Source organism: Oncorhynchus kisutch, linkage group LG5 (genome assembly GCF_002021735.2).
Source record: "Oncorhynchus kisutch isolate 150728-3 linkage group LG5, Okis_V2, whole genome shotgun sequence".
NCBI classification, from domain to species: domain Eukaryota; kingdom Metazoa; phylum Chordata; class Actinopteri; order Salmoniformes; family Salmonidae; genus Oncorhynchus; species Oncorhynchus kisutch.
In genome coordinates this window covers 22,400,056-22,419,988 of record NC_034178.2, presented here as the reverse complement: position 1 = coordinate 22,419,988, position 19,933 = coordinate 22,400,056, and the positions used below count along the sequence as shown (strand labels likewise).

Here is a 19,933-nt window from a genome sequence, read left to right as displayed (position 1 = left end):
TTTGCAAACATTCATTGAGTTATATATACTTATAACAATGACTTGGCCTACGGTTCACAAATCTACTCATCACATTAGGCATTTTACCTTATGTTAGTCTGCAAATGTGATGGATGCATGCAATGCGTTATTAGAAAGGTGATTTTTCTGGTGTTTGTGAAAAAACAGCTTCCCCAAAGTTGACATTTATGCGACGCCTATGGTACATTGTACAACGCCTCTCACCTTTCCAAAAGGCTCAAATATTCCTCGTAGCATCTCCTCTGTGATGTTAAAGTGTAAGGATCCGACGTAGAGTCTCATCGGGCCAGCGTTGCCCTTCTGCAGGTTGTTGGCCATGGCAGCAGCCCTGTTTTTCTCAGCCTAGAGAAAGCACACACAAAGTGAACGTAGGGAAACGGTGCAGATTGCCTCAGGCTGTTTAAATAAAAGGCTGTCAAATTATTTAAAAGAATGAACAGAGTTAACCGCAGAGATGAATCATAACTTAATTAATTAATCATAAGAAATTTAAGAAATTCAAGTTCAAATTTGAAGCTAATTAGGTATAATTCTTTTGATTATAGTGGAAGAAAACACGTTTTTATTTGCTTTGTAATTTTCACATTTGCATAAGTATTGAGACCCATTGTTGAAGCACCTTTGGCAGCGAGTAAAGCCTCGAGTCTTCTTGGGTATGACGCTACAAGCTTTGCACACCTGTATTTGGGGAGTTTCTCCTATTCTTCTCTGCAGATCCTCTCAAGCTCTGTCAGGTTGCATGGAGAGCATTTGCTGCACAGCTTTTTTCAGGTCTCTCCAGAGATGTTCGATCGGGTTCAAGTCCGGGCTCTGGCTGGGCCACTCAAGGACATTCAGAGACTTGTCCCGAAGCCACTCCTGCGTTGTCTTGGCTGTGTGCTTAAGGTCATTGTCCTGTTGGAAGGTGAACCAGTCTGAGGTCCTGAGCAGGTTTTCATCAAGGATCTATCTGTACTTTGCTCCGTTCATCTTTCCCTTGATCCGTAGGGATGGTGCCAGGTTTCCAAGGGATGTGGCGCTTGGCATTCAGGTCAGAGTTCAATCTTGGTTTCATCAGACCAGAGAATCTTGTTTCTCATGGTATGAGAGTCTTTAGGTGCCTTTTGGAAAATTCCAAGCGGGCTGTCATGTGCCTTTTACTGAGGGGTGGTTTCCGTCTGGCCACTCTACCATAAAGGCCTGATTGATGGAGTGCTGCAGAGTTGGTTGTCCTTCTGGAAGGTTCTCCCATCTCCACAGAGGAACTCTGGAGCTCTGCCAGAGTGACCATTGGGATCTTGGTCACCTCCATGACGAAGGTCCTTCTCCTCCGATTGCTCAGTTTGGTTGGGCATCCAGCTCGAGGAAGAGTCTTGGTGGCACAATTAGGCACATTTGGGCAGTCTTGATACAACATTTTGAATAGATATGCAATAGTTCATTGGATCGGTCTAAAACGTTGCACACACACTGCTGCCAACTAGTGGCCAAAGTCTAAATTGTGCCTGGGCTAGAATAATTCATTGTGGCCTTTCTCTTGCATTTCAAAGAAGTCATGTGTTTTTCTTTGTATTATCTTTTACCAGATCTTATGTGTTATATTCTCCTACATTAATTTCACACTTCCACAAACTTCAAAATGCTTCCTTTCAAATGGTATCAAGAACATGCATATCCTTGCTTCAGGTCCTGAGCTACAGGCAGTTAGATTTGAGTATGTAATTTTAGGTGAAAATTGAAAAAAAGGGGTGGACCCGAATGATGGAGGACACTGTGTTCTTGGGGACCTTTAATGCTGCAGAAATGTTTTGGTACCATTCCCCAGATCTGTGCCTTGACACAATCCTGTCTTGGTGCTCCACGGACAATTCCTTCGACCTCAAGGCTTGGGTTTTGCTCTGACATGCACTGTCAAATGTGGGACCTTGAGGATGATCAATGGAAACAGGAGGCACCTGAGATCAATTTTGAGTCTCATAGCAAAGGGTCTGAATACTTATATAAAATAAGTATTTCTGTTTTTGATTTTTAATACATTTGCAAACATTTCTAAAAAAAAACTTTTCTCTTTGCAATTATGGAGTATTGTGTGTCGATTGCTGATGATTCTAAATGAATTTTAGAATAAGGCTGTAAAGTAACCAAATGTGGAGAAAAAGTCAAGGGGTTCGAATACTTTCCGAAAGCACTGTATATGATATACATTGTAAACAATAGTGGGCCGAGTATCAAACATTGGGGCACCCCTTTATGTAATTTAGAGGGATCACTAACAGTCCGTCATAGCGCTAAGGAAGTTGTATGATTTGGCCTGTTTAACCGAGACAGTGCTCCTATTTCTCAATAGCCTAAATAGCTGCAAATCAGCTAACTAGCCAGTTTGTTGAGCCTTGGCCCAGGCTTGATTCCTTATCAAGAGGAGGTCTGAGTACCAAGAGTTAGTTCGGTTTTTGAACAGGGCATGTTTATCAGCCAGAGGTAAAAATGGATGAGGAAAATTCAAGTTCCAAAACAGGGTGTAGTTAGTAGAATACAGATAATTAAGGAATGCCTGGAGCGGTGAATACATTTTTTTATTTTTTATTCTCTGCACAATTATTTGAGGGTCAGAGTTTTTCAAATTGGTATCTCAAATGCAAACAATAGGGCAGTGGCGACAGTTAGTCAGGAAAAGGTCAATCAATGAGGAGTTTGATAGTTTTTTGGGGGCCACTTTATGGCCACTTTTATAACCAACAGCTCACATATTTTGGGAACAGAGATGCTAAGAGAGCATGATGCCATAAGAGAAGATTTTACATAAATAATCCCCCCTCCCCCCATTTTTTGTCCATTCCATCTGAAAATGTTGTAGTCCGAAATGGTGTATATGTCTTTCAAATCTTGGAATGTTCTCAAACCAATACTGTCCATGATAATGGCATGGGTACGGATTCCACATATGGACCATTTGGGGGATGCAAAAGGCTGCCCTCCAGATCGCAAGGCATTATTGTGAAATATTGGAGTATGGGCATGCAATTTTGATTCCCAGTTACATTGTGTGAGCAATAATAGGACCAAAGCGTAGTTTACATTGGGATATATTAGTGAAGACCAACTCTTGCAGGGCAATAGGAGACAACATATTTCTCTCTATACTCAGCCAGGGTGCGAAATTATAATTTGTAAACCAATTTGGGATGGGTCGAAATGCTAGTGCCTGGAAATACAATTTCAAGTTTGGTACAGATAGTCCTCTTACACATCTCCCTCTTTTCAAATGTGTTTATTTTATATCAAGGCTTGCTTACCTTGCCATATATATTTTGAAACCGCACTATTAATTTTACCCCAATAGCTGGAAGGGGGAGACAACAGAAATACAGCCGTGGCAATTAATTTATTTTGACAATGTTCTGCCGGTAAAAGAACTGGGATATTAGTTCATCTACTGAGGTCGGATTGAATTGATTTGAGCGTGCTGTTAAACTTTCTGGCAATGGTTATCTAAGGAAGGAAATATATCTATTCCCAAATATTTAAAATGGGAACCGATTGGGATTCCGTTTAGTAGAGATGGGTTCATAGGCAACAAAAACAGCAGTGGTGAGATGGGATCACCTTACTCTAGTTATTCTGAAATGAATAGAGCAGGTATTGCCTGTTATTACTGTGGCTGTGGGATTGGCATAATATACAGTATTTTAATCATATAAAAAAAAACTTTCCAAAATCGACCAATCTAGTCTATCAAAAACTTTTTCTGCATCGAGAGATAGAACTGCGCAAGGAGCTTTGGTTTCTGATGAAGCATGTAAGATACGTAATAGAAGGAGGTTATCTGAGGATACGTTTTTTTTTTTTTTTAACTGCTTTGGTCCAGATGTATCAATTTGTGTAAGTAAGCTTTGAGACAACAGAATAAAAAATAAAAGTTCATCAAAGATAGAGGGCGATAGCGAGCGTCCTTGCCTTTAACATTTTTTTTAATAAAAAGAAAATGAGTGCTGTATTTAGCACTTCTAAATTAACCTTTGTTAACGGTGGTGTTATGGGCTCCCGAGTGGCGCAGTGGTCTAAGACACTGCATCTCAGTGCAAGAGGCGTCACTGCAGTACCAGGTTCGACTCCAGGCTGCATCACATCTGGCCGTGACTGGGAGTCCCATAGGACGGCGCACAATTGGCCCAGTGTTACCCGGGGTAGGCCATCACTGTAAATAAGAGTTTGTTCTTAACTCACTTGCCTGGTTAAATAATAATAATCATTTCAGGTAACAGTGGACCTAATTGAACCCAACATTTTAAATCGACCTCAAGAGGAATACAGTCACAACCAGGTGATTTGCCTTTATTCATGTTATCAAATGCCCTTTTGAGTTCATAGAGAGAGATTTGGGCTCCTAGCACACCGGCTTCATCAGTTGAGAGAAGAAGATTTCTTAGTTATTTTTTAAAAGATATATCTGGCTTGGTGTGGATTTACAATCAGATGTGTATTCTTTATTGAAACGGGAAAATCTTTGGTTGAAAATTCACCCGAATCAGATTCAATAGTTGCAATATCCGCTAACTGATCATTACTGCGAGTCCAACTCGATGGATAGCAATTTCGCTCTGTCTTATTAATAGAGTTAGTTCTGACACTAATTAGAAGAGAGTAGTAGCTACCTAATCCAAAAAAAAGTGTTTGTTGAGAACGCTCTAACGTTGTTAACAACTTTTCCAATTCTGATATCTTCTTTAGCTGTGATTTATTCAGCCCAGATGCAAATGCAGTTGCGTTGTTTTTATTAAAACCTTTGATGGCGCCCCATAGAATCCGAGGATCATCAACAACAAATGTTTTGTTAATCAATACTAATTAATTTAATTCAGTTTAAAATGGTTGATTTTCTAGAAAGGAACCACTAAAGCGCCATCTTGTGGCTCTTTAAAGGAGATTCTGACATCTGTATCTGCCAGTAATAAGCACGATGATCAGATACGTACGTCAAATTTTTACTTTATTGATTAAACAGGTCAACATTCAAAAGGCCGCAGGACCAGATGGATTACAGGGACGTGTACTCCAAGCATGCGCTGACCAATTGGCAAGTGTCTTCACTGACATTTAAAACCTCTTCATGTCTGAGTCTGTAATACCAACATGTTTCAAGCAGCCACCATAAAGTTATTGGGCACAGGGACTAAGGTAGCCTGCCTAAATGACTACCGACCCGTAGCACTTATATATGTAGCCATGAAGTGCTTTGCAAGGCTGGTCATAGCTCACATCAACCCTAGACCCACTACAATTTGCATACCGCCCCAACAGATCCACAGATGATGCAATCTCTATTGCACTCCGTAATGCCCTTTCACACCTGGACAAAAGGAACACTTACGTGAGAATGCTATTCATTGACTATGGCTCAGCGTTCAACACCATAGTGCCCTCAAAGATCATCACTAAGCTAAGGACCCAGGGACTAAACACCTCCCTCTGCAACTGGATACTGGATCCTGGACTTCCTGTCGGGCCCTCCCCAGGTGGTAAGGGTAACAACACATCCGCCACGCTGATGGGGCCGCTCAGGGGTTCGTGCTCAGTCCCCTCCAGTACTCCCTGTTCACTTATGACTGCACGGCCAGGCATGACTCCAACACCATCAGTAAGTGAGGGCGGCAAGTAGCCTAGTGGTTAGAGCGTTGGGACGGTAACCGAAACGTTGCAAGATCGAATCTCCGAGCTGCCAAGGTAAAAATCTGTCGTTCTGCCCTTGAACAGGGCAGTTAACCCACTGTTCCTAGGCAGTCATTGTAAATAAGAATTTGTTCTTAACTGACTTGCCTAGTTAAATAAAGAAAAAATAAACATCAAGGTTCATAGGTTACATCAACTAATGGGAAGTAAGACAGCCACAACAGGCTGATCACTGACAACAACGAGACAGAGACCTAGCTTTGTGGTGCCAGGCCAACAACCTCTCCCTCAACGTGATCAAGACAAAATAAATGATTGTGGACTACAGGAAAAGGAGGATTGAGCACGCCCCATTTCTCCTCGACGGGACTGTAGTGGAGCAGGTGAAGAGCTTCAAGTTCCTTGGTGTCTACATCACCAACAAACTAACATGGTCCAAGCACACCAAGACAGTCATGAAAAGGGCACGACAAAACCTATTCCCCCTCAGGAGACTGAAAAGATTTAGCATGGATCCTAAAAAGGTTCTACAGCTGCACCATCGAGAGCAGAGCCATGATACTGATTGTATCATCATCCGACAGCAAGACACTACGGAGGGTAGTGCGTACGGCCCAGTACATCACTGGGGCCAAGCTTCCTGCCATCCAGGACCTCTATACTAGGCGGTGTCAGAGGAAGACCCTAAAAACTGTCGAAGACTCCAGTCACCCTAGACATAGACTGTTCTCCCTGCTACCGCATGGCAAGCGGTACCAGAACGTCAAGTCTAGGTTCAAGAGGCTTCTAAACAGCTTTTAACCCCAAGCCACAAGACTCCTGAACACCTAATCAAATGGCTACCCAGAATATTTGCATTGCCACCCCCTCTTTTACGCTGCTGCTACTCTCTGTTTATTATCTATGCATTGTGACTTTAAATACTCTACCTACATGTACATATTACCTCGACTAACCGGTGCCCCCACACATTGACTCTGTACCAGTACCCCTTGTATATAGCCTCGCTATTGTTATTTTACTGGTGCTCTTTAATTATTTGTTACTTTTATTTCTTATTTTATTAAGTATTTTTCTTAAAACTGCATTGTTGGTTAAGGGCTTGTAAGTAAGCATTTCACTGTAAGGTTGTTTTCAGCACGTGACAAATACAATTTGATTTGAAGCGGTCACTTGAATTTGGGGCGGCAATTTGGAAATTGGCTGCTGCCCTCAGGTACCACTGATCGGCTACTACACCGCCGGCGGTACCCAAGCAACCAGCTCATAGCTGTTACTGCAGTTCCCATTCCCACCCCATTCCCGCTTCTCCCGAAGTTCAGAGATTTGCAACCAAATTTGCTACCATGTCTAAGAGACAAAAACTACCAGGAAGCGAATATATATAAAAAATATTGTAGAAATAATGAGAGGAGGCACAATCTCTAAGCCAAAGAGATTCGCTGCTGAAATGTATCAGCGTGCAGCAATGCCCATCAAGCCATTGTCGAGAACAAGTCTCCAAGGACATAAATTCACAGAGACAGAGCCATCCATTTCCACCTATGATGACCACTCTCTGGGTGGACAAGAATAGGTTGTCGCACCAGTTGAGCCACACCTCCAAACAATGCCAGCGGAGACCCTACTATCTGGGACACGGACTCAGATTTGTCTTTCTACGTCCCCAATGACAGTGGTGCTGCTATTGCTAAATCCAACTCCCAGACAAAAAAAATAAACGATCCCGGGGAGTGGCCAAAAGATATGAATGGATCTTTACGGGACATTTTAGTGCATGCTGGGCAATATCAGAATAAGGTGGGGAATTTCCCAAGAGATGAGACAAATATTTTCGGTGGCCCACTACAATAGGAGGATGGGAAACGGGTGAGAGTGGAGAGACCATGGCTCATTTATTCCAAGCAAAATGATGCAGCCTTCTGTTTTTGCTGCAAAATGTTTTCACATGAGGGCAAATCTGAGCTGGTCAGGGATGAAACCAGGTACTGGAAGAATCTGTGCCACCTCCTCAGCTCACATGAGAAGTTGCATGACCATCTACTTAGTTTCTGGAGGTGGAAGGAGCTGGAGAACAGGCTGGTGTCCAAGCAAACTATCAATGCCCAATCCCAACGGGCTATTGACGGAGAGACTCTCCATTGGCAGCAGGTGCTGCAGAGGCTCATAGCCCTGATACGCGTAATGGTCACCCAGAACATTGCGCTGCATGGGACCACCGACAGGCTGAATGTGTAAATGCTGGGTATCTTTGATTTGATTTAAGGACCATGGAGAAGCTACCAAGAGAAAACATTGCTGACTGCAATGCAGCACAACAGCAGAGGGAAGATGCCACTATGTGGGCCACAAAATGAAGAAATTATGAAATGTAATGTTGGACAATCCAATTCGATATGTAAATAAACAAAATTAGTTAAGGCTGGGTCATTGACAAAAAAAACATTTTACACTGCTCCAGCCAAACGAGGCCCGCCATGCATTTATGAAAGCACTTGTTTCCAAAGTTCAAATGATCTCACTCTTTTTACAGTTCTACAGGATTATTAAATGATACTGTTATTTTTATTCTAATTGTAACAATGGTCGGGTCGTGCCATGTGTGATAACAGGTGTCTTTATTAGAAATAAACTGTTACCTACTATAGGCAGTTGGCTGCACAGTGATTGAAACATTGTAACTTTCCGATACAGGGGTTAAAGTAAAATTCCTTTATGCCCGCTATATGTGAACGCGCGCACCAATTTTTTTTATGGGCCTAATCATAGAATTACATTTAGAATTTGAGCCTATTTCTTCCTATTCAAAAACGTGGTAGGCCTACCTGTTTGACAAACACAATTATGCTATCCATAGATGTCGGTATAGCCAAATCCTACAATACTGTCCCATGAATTATTTATAAACAAGACACTGATTTCATACTGTGTAAGAACTGCCCTCCTAAAACTTTAGGCCCCCAACCCATTCACTATGTTGACTGAGCTTTCCTCTCAAAAGCAGCTCCCAATGTCCCCTCATTGTCCCTAAACAAAGGATTGTGTTGTTAGTGTCTGCCTCCTTTTCAAAAAAGCCCACCTTGGGGGAAGAGACTGTGGCCCAGAGCAGGAAGTACCACCCAACACAAGTTGTAGTCTTTCAGAGACTTGTTTTCTCTTTTAAGAGTTTGATTATCCCTTCAAACATAGCTTGCGCTGTTTTCAGGTCATGGAGTCGCACCTGTGTCGCATTGGCTGTCTTCTCCAGACTTTACACTTCGGTTGAACAGGTATCCAATTTAGCAGTGAGCACAACCAGTGATTCATTTACAGGTTTTCATTGTAAATCGAGGGCAGAGGTAATCTCCTCACAAACAATCTCTCGTATAGTACAGGCCAGCTCTTTCAGTTGTCTGCTGTTGATAGTTGACATGTTCCCACAGTTGAATTGTGGATGGACAAATTCTAGCTGCTGGTGCGTAATAGACCTGCTACTTGCTGAAATGTAATAGACCAATGATGTCCCACACCTTATTTAAAGTATTTTATGTTTAGTATTAGGAAGTTTTAGGAAATTTGTATGTTCATTGGTAGTAATTTGGAAAAGAAATCCATGAAAAGGCCACACGTTTCAATGCATGTCAACAGAACCTCACCGAAACCTCAAAATAAACTGTTTTCTAAGACAATAACATCTCAGCCAAGGTGCATTCAACAAGGGAAATAATTAACATAATCCATTTGTTTTGTGTTAGCAGCGACCGTTCGTAACATTAGCTAACAGTCTGAGAAGGAGGTGTGCCGTGAACATAAGTGTGTGTTTCAGGTCTTAACAGGCGCAAAAAAAAATATTAATTGGCTATGTAGACTTTCCACTATATTTAGTAGGAATAGCGAAGTCACTTTCAGTTTGAACATTGTCGCTAAAAAGTCACAGTAATCCTTACAAAAAGTAAATGTTTGATGCTTCACCATAACATTTTGCAATGTTCATTCAACTGAAATTGTTACTCTGGCAACATGTTCACCACAAACAGAAGCCTTGTTGAACTCGCCTCAGGTGTGATATAAATGTAAAATATCATACAGCTATTAGATCTTGCCTAGGCTACTTCTTATCCATGCCCAACATGAACTAGTCACAAGCTGCTACTGTACTAGAAATGAGACAACAAAAACAATAGCTAAATGTAATTGAAGTTCTGTTTTAATTCAAATCATTGTGGGAAATTAGTGTTGAATCTAGAGGCAATCAGCCATGGCATTCTAAATATTCTTGTTTGGTTAGCCAGCTAGCTAATGTTAGCATAACTGACTAGCTACTTCTGTGCAAATATGTTTTTGCTATGATTTAAAGAAATACCTGAGAAATTGTTTATGGTTGAACTTTCTGTAAGTTTTCCTTAACATTTGTAGCTGAAAGCTGCACGCATAGTGGATGGTCTCTCCACCACAAGAAAGGTTGCTTGCTGTCGAGAGCAAAGAGTGTGTGCGCTCAAAGGAATGTGTCGTGAAACAGACTGTGGTCTAAAAAAATTGATATGCGATTAAAGGGTGACTGCACTTTATGATTTGGCCTCGTTTAAGATTTGGTTAATTAAGAAATGCTAGTTAGTGGCCATGACTAAATTCAGGGGGTGGTTTGATGTGGGTGACTCATGTGTGTGTTCGTAGGTGGGACAAGTTAGCCAAATTATTTAGCCAATTAGCTTCAGCCGGTTGGTGTGCGACCGTGGCAAAATTAATTTAACTTTGGATAGATCATCTCCGGGGCTAGGGACTGTCAATAAATTACAATGTATATGAGACAATCATTTCATGTTGCACACCTTTTAAATGCTTTTAATATTTGTATAGGCATGTCTACAATTTACAGTTAACACATTGTCCCATGTACATTGTGTAATTTGCCAATGGTTCCCAACTAGCCCAATAAGGATATCCAAAGTCAACTCAAATTTACCACAGGTATTACGATCAGGTATTACAACCTTCATTTATGTTGTGAAGCAGTCAAGACCAGTAGCGGTTTTGAATTCAATATAATTATTCTATTTACACTTTGTAGTCCATTTTGACAGAATAAATGTTTCTGACTCATATTGATGACACATGGGCTGTTTTCTAAATGAGAAGTTGTTTTTTAGGGGCAGTTGCTCTTTAAATGTGTTACTTTTTAATTGCGGCATGAAGATTTCAAAATGTAACAGTAATTAACACGTTAACATTGACAGCCCTAGTTAAAATAAATAGAAAGAATAAAATCCCTGTGAGATGATTACTAACCATTACCTGTGAGGCCTGAACAATTATTGGCACCCCCAGAAGTCGCTGGCCAGACAATCCTATAGCCAGTGGCACCGAGTTGGCCTCCACAAACTCGATATAAGCAATCCCCTTCGACCTCCTCGAATTTCTGTCAGAGATCATGCGCACATCTCTCACCTTGAAAATTGACAAAATAATCTGTTTTAGAATGGATGGAGCATAAGAAGAGAAGACATTGCTAAATCCATTGCTCTTGTTGGCTGTGAATAACACCTAAATACATTTACATTTTTAACACCCATCTTTTCTAAATAAAACATTGAGGCTTGACCTAAAAGGTTAGAATAAATAAATAAAAAACTATTGTAAATTGCAAAGTTTCATGTTTCCTTTGGTGTTAAATAACTTAAGCAAACATCTCACCTGGTGCAAATCCTTAGCAAATCGGTGGCCACAAGAATGACAATGACATTACAAGTAAAGACACTCACCTTTCCCACTGCAGAGAAGAACTCCTCCAGGTCACGTGGTCGGATTCTGGCTGCCAGCTGCATGCAGAACACTGTGCGAGCGTCCCTTTCCTCTGGAGTCAGGTTGTCTATTGGCTGCCTGTAGAAACAAAGCATTGAATTACTCTTATGTGGTAAAGCCATTTTTTGTTTTCCAGTGGCCCCAATCTTGTATCAGCACTGTAAAAGTTGTAAAAGCACTGTAAAAGCACTTGTGTATATATTTTACTATATTTTGTCAGCAAAATGGTAATCTGGATAACCCAGAACAAAAATCTTGTGCCTGCTCCTGTCTGCAAGTTTCGGGCAAATTTACTGTGGGCCTACATTTTAAATCCCAGTATGGTGACGTATGTTACGATACCATTTATGCTACATACAGTGGGGCAAAAAAGTATTTAGTCAGCCACCAATTGTGCAAGTTCTCCCACTTAAAAAGATGAGAGAGGCCTGTCATTTTCCTCATAGGTACACTTCAACTATGACAGACAAAATGAGAGAAAAAAAATCCAGAAAATCACATTGTAGGATTTTTTATTAATTTATTTGCAAATTATGGTGGAAAATAAGTATTTGGTCAATAACAAAAGTTTCTCAATACTTTGTTATATACCCTTTGTTGGCAATGACAGAGGTCAAACATTTTCTGTAAGTCTTCACAAGGTTCTCACACACTGTTGCTGGTATTTTGGCACATTCCTCCATGCAGATCTCCTCTAGAGCAGTGATATTTTGGGGCTGTTGCTGGGCAACATGGACGTTCAACTCCCTCCAAAGATTTTCTATGGGGTTGAGATTATCAGTGGTCTTGTATGTCTTCCATTTCCTAATAATTGCTCCCACATTTGATTTCTTCAAACCAAGCTGCTTACCTATTGCAGATTCAGTCTTCCCAGCCTGGTGCAGGTCTACAATTTTGTTTCTGGTGTCCTTTGACAGCTTCAAGTTCAAACAGGTGCCATTAATACAGGTAACGAGTGGAGGACAGAGGAGCCTCTTAAAGAAGAAGTTACAGGTCTGTGAGAGCCAGAAATCTGGCTTGTTTGTAGGTGACCAAATACGTATTATCCACCATAATTTGAAAATAAATTCATAAAAAATCCTACCATGTGATTTTCTGGAAAAAAAATGTCTCATTTTGTCTGTCATAGTTAAAGTGTACATATGATGAAAATTACAGGCCTCTCTCATCTTTTTAAGTGGGAGAACTTGCACAATTGTTGGCTGACTAAATACTTTTGTCTGTCACTGTATGTCTGTCAACAAGGTATTATCAAAATTGTAAGCCTACTTTGTCGAACAAGGGTACACAAGCTTTAAAAGTGGAACGTCAACCTGATTGAGGTCTTTTGCGTCATCTCCCCAAGGAACACTTGCCTCACAGGACTCTTCTCTTTCTTGAAAGGGCTTCGGCTTCTAGAACGTCTTCGGCTGAAAGAAAGGGTTACATTAGCATCTATTTGAGTTGCTTCATCACATTCACACATACACAGCACAAAACTACCTACACAAACAACAGAAAAATTGTGAAATAGAAACCTTAGCTTGATGACAGGTGGGGGTCCAATCTTCCCTCTGGAACCACCATTAAATTTCGGCCCAGAGCTGCGATTGAAAACAAGGTTAATCTCAGTCCACTACTACTGATCTCATAAGAGGGAAAAGGCACTCCAGACCTTAAAGTATGCCAGTCAATACACTGTAGGTGGGAGTGGGGGGTATTGGGGAACATGTGATGGCTCTGTTCTTTCTAAACACTTCTATCTTGGCCTAGTCAAGGGTCGGAACTCTTTATTCCGTATCTCTTCTCTTGAACAAAACCCTTAAGCCAGACGTACACTACACAATTTTTGCCAGACAAGTTTTAGAGATTGAAGACAAAATCCCCATGTCATTGCCTACTCGAGGCACGCGGCCGTCATTGACACTCGTTTAATGTAAGCGTTAATTCTCCTCCCTCAGAGACAATCTGAGTGCCACTGATCCAGTCTTTGAACCGTCCAGATATTTTCCAACCTTTTATTTTATCAGCACAAAATATGCAATGCTCTTGTAGTGAAATGTGCAACGACAAGTTTTGACAACGGTGGTAAGCAATAGCCAATGAGAGCTCACCAGATAAGAAGCCAGTGTGACGTTGATGTTGTATTGCATTACCTAGAATGAATTCTATTTCAATTACTCGTTAGGTCTCTCAATTATGGGTAGCGTCCGCTTTTAGGAGTGGAGTCCATGAATATCCAATCACACATCTCTCGTAGAGAGACAGGAGCAATGGCCAATAGTGGACCACTCCACTTCACATTAGGGTCCGTAGTCCGCTCCCAGCTTCCATTCTTTTTGGCTTCCTTACATATGATTAAGAGCCTCTATTCTCTTCAGCTACTGACTAGGACCTCTGCTCTACTACTTACCTGTTCACAGGTGGACCCTCAAGGACTCTACCGCAGAGCGTAGGATAGGAATGTAGGAATGTAGTGGAGTAAAAGTACGTTGTCAAAAATATAAATGGTAAAGTAAAGATACCAAAAAAAACGACTTAACTTCTTATGGCTGGGGGGCAGTAATGAGTAGCTTGGATGAATAAGGTGCCCAGAGTAAACTGTCTGCTCCTAAGTCCCAGTTGCTAATATATGCATATTATTATTATTATTATTATATTTGGATAGAAAACACTCTGAAGTTTCTAAAACTTTTTGAATGATGTCTGTGAGTAAAACAGAACTCATATAGCAGGCAAAAACCTCAAAAATAATCCAACCAGGAAGTGGGAAATCTGAGGTTTTTCGATTTTCAACTCAGCCCCTATCGAAGATACAGTGGGGTATTGGTCATCTTGCACTTCCTAAGGCTTCTACTAGATGTCAACCGTCTTTAGAAACTTGTTTGATGCTTCTACTGGGAAGTGGGGCCGAATGAGAGCTGAATGAGTCAGAGGTCTGGCAGCAGTCACGCGCTGGTGACACGCATTTCACATGAGAGGTATCTCCCGTTCCTTTGCTTTTCTGAAGACAAAGGAATTCTCCGATTGGAATATTATTGAAGATTTATGTTAAAAACATCCTAAAGATTGATTCCATACATCGTTTGACAAGTTTCTACGGTCTGTAACGGAACTTTTTGACATTTCGTCTGCAACTAGTGAACGCGCTTTGTGAGTTTTGATTTGTTTACCAAACGCACTAATAAAAGTAGCTATTTGGACATAAATGGACATTATCGAACAAATCAAACATTTATTGTGGAACTGGGGTTCCTGGGAGTGCATTCTGATGAAGATCATCAAAGGTAAGTGAGTATCTATAATGTTATTTCTGACTTCTGTTGACTCCAAAATGGCGGGTATATCTATTTGTTCTCCGAGCACCATTCTCAGATTATAGCATGATTTGCTTTTTTTAAATCTGACACAGCGGTTGCATTAAGGAGAAGTATATCTTTAATTCCATGTATAATACTTGTATTTTCATCAACATTTATGATGAGTATTTCTGTAAATTGATGTAGCTCTCTGCAAATTGACCAGATGTTTTTGGAACTACTGAACATAACGCACCCAATGTATACTGAGATTTTTTTTTTTATAAATATGAACTTTACCGAACAAAACATACACAATAAATGTAACATGAAGTCCTATGATTGTCATCTGAAGAAGATCATCAAAGGTTAGTGATTAATTATATCTCTATTTTTGCTTATTGTGACTCCACTCTTTGGCTGGAACTCTTTGGCTCATCGTTTGTGGTGCTTTCGCTGTAAAGCCTATTTGAAATCGGACACTGTGGTGGGACTAACAACAAGATAACCTTTAAAATGGTATAAGATACATGTATGTTTGAGGAATTTTAATTAGGAGTGCTCTCCGGCTTACTGGGTGCCATTAACCTCTCCACAGAGTCATTGCTACCGCTTACTCTTGCCAGGATGACCCAAGACAGGCACCTGAGCCCCAGCTCTACCCCCTGTTGCTCTCGCATATCAAAGAAAGAGCCATCTCTATGTTTTGCCTGTTTAGGACACAAGCATACTCAAGAAACAGTCGACTACCCAGAGTCGTGTCTGCACTGCAGTACACTGTCGAAGGTTAGCAAGAGAAGGAGACTCAAAAAGATTGTTCCTGTTCTGTGTACCCCCGCCTCCGAGCCACCCCCCAAGATATGGGACAAGCGCTAGTCTGTACAAAGCTGGGCAGAGGAGATGGATAACCTTAATTCTCTTCCCTCATTTAACGAAGACACAATCTTGTGAGAAGATAGGAGGCTCAAGCTAATAGCAGCTTCTCCAACTTTGAGCCTGAGGATGGAGCAAGTGAGGGGGAGCCCCCGCAACCTCCCTCCCAAGCACAACAGACGGTAACAAGGTTGCCAATCCCTCCCAGGTTACACGCTCATCGACATCTGCAAGCAAGCCTCGGCCAAACTCGGCATCGAGTGGTCCAATGTCCCGCCGGACCAAGGGGGACGGAGAACGGAAAAGCCAACTTTTAATACCCAGGCGAAGTCCCAGAACCAGGGCAGACACAAACAGTCCTTTGCTGCTATCACAGCGAAATTCTGACCTCTCAAGCCCCATGGTAGGCTGGAGGACTGGAAAGCCTAGGAGTAGCACCCTAGCCTATAAGAGGCAGTTCACAAAGAACTCCATGCTTTTTGCCCTACCCTCTCTCCAGTTCAGCATAGACATCTCTCTAGGTAGAACGGGTTGATAAGGAAGAATTCCTCTACGTTTGTTATACCTATCCACTATACAGCAGCTCTTTGTTTTTGACCTCACTACACAGTGGTAGGGTTGGCAGTTGCACTTTTTTTCAAGCTTCCATTTCATTGGCATTATTCTCAGCTATCTGCAATACACTTTGTGACTGACAGGCGACTGTCCCATCAATAGATCGCTAGAAGGTGCATATTGTTCATTCTAGCAGGATAGGGCTCTGCAGACTATTTTCTGACTAGCGATTTGAAAAGAAGCCTAAAAAGTAACTGGCTAAAAATGACTAGTCTGCTGTATAGCCGACAGACGGCGCTGGTAGAAAACACTGCATGCCAACAGAAGGCATTCTTGCCTCAGGCATACAACAGTCTCAGCACCTACACACCCCACTAGCTGGGGAAGATTTGCCGCGCATGCACAGTCTCCCCATGAATGGTATACTTGGTTGCTTGGGGACCATAGAATTCAGCCTCATACCCTTACGAGTTTGTTTACTTACGGTTCTGGGGGACTTTGGCAACCCGGCTCCATTGCTAAAGGATTGCACTGCGAGCGCCAGGGAACACAGTAGTTTTCACACTACCTCTCAGTTCCCAGAGAAAGGGTTATGCAACCATCTGAGTTAAGCAAGCATTGTTAAGAAGCAGTGCGTCTTGGCGGGGTCGTGCTTCGGAGGATGCACGGCTCTCGACCGAGCCCGTACGGGTGTTGCAGTGATGGGAGAAAACTGTAACTACCAATTGGATATCACAAAAAATAAATAAATAAGATATATATATTTTTAAAGGTATTGGCTAGATATTTCAACTCTGCATGACAAGAGCAAATGTCTGACCGAATATGTTTACAATTACATATTTGTTTTCGCGAGACTCCTCATGACCAAGGGTGTGGGGCGGCCGGTAGCCTGGTGGGTAAGAGCGTTGTGCCAGTAACCAAAAGGTTGATGGATAGAATCCCAGAGCTGACAAGGTAAAAATCTGTGATTCTGCCCCTTAGCGCCATGGATGTCAATTAAGGCAGCCCCGAACACCTCTCTGATTCAGAGGGGTTGGGTTATATGTGGAAGACACATTTGAGTTGAATGCATTCAGTTTTACAACTGACTAGGCATCCCCCTTCCTCCGATCTGTGCCACATTGTTTAGTGTGCGCACCACTACGTTGACAAGACAAAAAACTACAGGAAAGATAGTTTAATGTGAGAGGCGACGAGATGTTAGGATTTGAAAGTCATGTAGTGTACACCCGGCTTTACCCGGCAAGGATAAATGGATTTACCCCATATTTGTCTCAACCATTGCGAAAAGCTATGCCTTTCTGGTCAATTTAAAATCAAGCTGAATGTGAATGAGACTCCCATTTCCCTGTTCAATTTTATTGCTCGTATACACTTATTTGGCAGATGTTATTGCGGGTGTTGCAAAATGCTTGTGTTCCTTGCAGTAAGTGCAGTAATATCTAACAATACACACACATCTAAAAATGTTAAGAATGGAAGAAAAAAAATAGAAATATTAGGACGAGGAATGTCCGAGTCCGGAGTACAGTACCAGTCAAACGTTTGGTCACACCTACTCATTCAAGGGTTTTTCTTTATTTTTACTATGTTCTACTATGTAGAATAATAATGAAGACATCAAAACTATGAAATAACACATATGGAATCATGTAGTAACCAAAAAAAAAGTGTTAAACAAATCAAAATACATTTTATATTTGAGTTTCTTCAAAGTAGCCACCCTTTGCCATGATGACAGCTTTGCACACTTTTGACATTCTCTCAACCAGCTTCATGAGGTAGTCCCCAGGAATGCATTTCAATTAACAGGTGTGCCTTCGAGTCCGACGAGAAGGATATACTGCTCTCCTGGGAACAGGCCCAAATCTCTGTCATTTGCGTGAAGAAAAGACGAAGGAAAAGAGGACACAGATTGGGCTGCCTTCTGAGAATACGCCGCGAGTGAGTAAACTCCCACTGCCATCCGTCCTACTTGCTAACATGCAATCATTGGAAAATAAAATTGATGACCTACGATTACGATTATCCTACCAACGGGACATTAAGAACTGTAATATCTTAGGTTTCACCGAGACGTTGCTGAACGACAACACAGATCATATAGAACTGGCGGGATTTTCCATGCACCGGCAGAACAGAGGAGCTACAGTTGAAGTCGGATGTTTACATACACTCAGGTTGTTGTCATTAAAACTCGTTTTTCAACCACTCCACAAATTTCTTGTTAACAAACTATAGTTTTGGCAAGTCGGTTAGGACATCTACTTCGTGCATGACACAAGTAATTTTTCCAACAATTGTTTACATATAGATTATTTCACTTATAATTCACTGTATCACAATTCCAGTGGGTCAGAAGCTTACATACACTAAGTTGACTGTGCCTTTAAACAGCTTGGAAAATTCCAGAATATGATGTCATGGCTTTAGAAGCTTCTGATAGGCTAATTGACACCATTTGAGTCAATTGGAGCTGTGGATGTATTTTAAGGCCTACCTTCAAACTCAGTGTCTCTTTGCTTGAAATCATGGGAAAATCAAAAGAAATCAGCCAAGACCTCAGAAAAAAACAAATTGTAGACCTCCACAAGTCTGGCTCATCCTTGGGAGCAATTTACAAACGCCTGAAGGTACCACGTTCATCTGTACAAGCAATAGTACGCAAGTATAAACACCATGGGACCACGCAGCTGTCATACCGCTCAGGAAGGAGCTGATGAAACAAAAATAGAACTGTTTGGCCATAATGACCAGCGTTATGTTGTCGGTGGAAAAGGGGGAGGCTTGCAAGCCGAAGAACAACATCCCAACCGTGAAGCACGGGGGTGGCAGCATCATGGTGTGGTATATTGAAGCATCAGTCAGGAAGTTAAAGATTGGTCGCAAATGGGTCTTCCAAATGGACAATGACCCCAAGCATACTTCCAAAGTTGTGGCAAAATGGCTTAAGGACAACAAAGTCAAGGTATTGGAGTGGACATCACAAAGCCCTGACCGCAATCCCGTATAAATTTTGTGGGCAGAACTGAAAAATCATGTGCGGGCAAGGAGGCCTACAATCCTGACTCAGTTACACCAGCTCTGTCAGGAGGAATGGGCCAAATTTCACCCAACTTATTGTGGGAAGCTTTGCCTTTGCCTTTAAACAATTTAAAGGCAATGCTACCAAATACTAATTGAGTGTATGTAAACTTCTGACCCACCGGGAATGTGATGAAAGAAATAAAAGCTGAAATAAATCACTCTGTCATTCCATATTCTTAAAATAAAGTGGCGATCCTAACTGACCTAAAACAGGGATTTTTTTTACTTGGATTAAATGTCAGGAATTGTGAAAAACTGAGTTTAAATGTATTTGGCTAAGGTGTATGTAAACCTCCGACTTAACTGTACATCTGGTAAGACGAGGGTCTTTTTGTCAAAAACAGCTGGTGTGCGATGTCTAATATTAAAGATGTCTCGAGGTATTGCTCGCCTGAGGTAGAGAACCTTATGATAAGCTGTAGACCACACTATCTACCAATAGAGCTCGCATCTATATTATTCGTAGCTGTCTATTTACCACCACAGACAGATGCTGGCACGAAGACCGCACTCAACCAACTCTATAAGGCCATAAGCAAAGAAGAAAATGCTCATCCAGAAGCGGCACTCCTAGTGGCCAGGGACTTTAATGCAGGCAAACTTAAATCAGTGCAACCAGAGGGGAAAATAAATCAAATAAAAGCTCTATTCCACCTTTACTCCACACACATATAAAGCTCTCCCCTGCACTC

General features: G+C 41.5%; 1 protein-coding gene across 5 annotated transcripts in view; it reads right to left on the bottom strand.

The window, feature by feature from the left end:
• LOC109890767 (RNA-binding protein 39) overlaps positions 1-19,933 on the bottom strand; it is a 58,166-nt gene that overhangs the window by 26,631 nt on the left and 11,602 nt on the right. For 2 of the 5 annotated variants that reach the window (XM_020482787.2, XM_020482785.2), the window contains 5 exons: positions 12,963-13,028; positions 12,759-12,854; positions 11,406-11,523; positions 10,933-11,091; positions 226-363 (listed from right to left, as the gene is read on the bottom strand). In XM_020482787.2, the coding sequence (XP_020338376.1) occupies positions 226-363; positions 10,933-11,091; positions 11,406-11,523; positions 12,759-12,854; positions 12,963-13,028 (577 nt within the window). The remainder of the gene's footprint in view (positions 1-225; positions 364-10,932; positions 11,092-11,405; positions 11,524-12,758; positions 12,855-12,962; positions 13,029-19,933) is intronic. The other 3 variants (XM_031824686.1, XM_020482786.2, XM_020482788.2) reach the window with 2 other exon arrangements.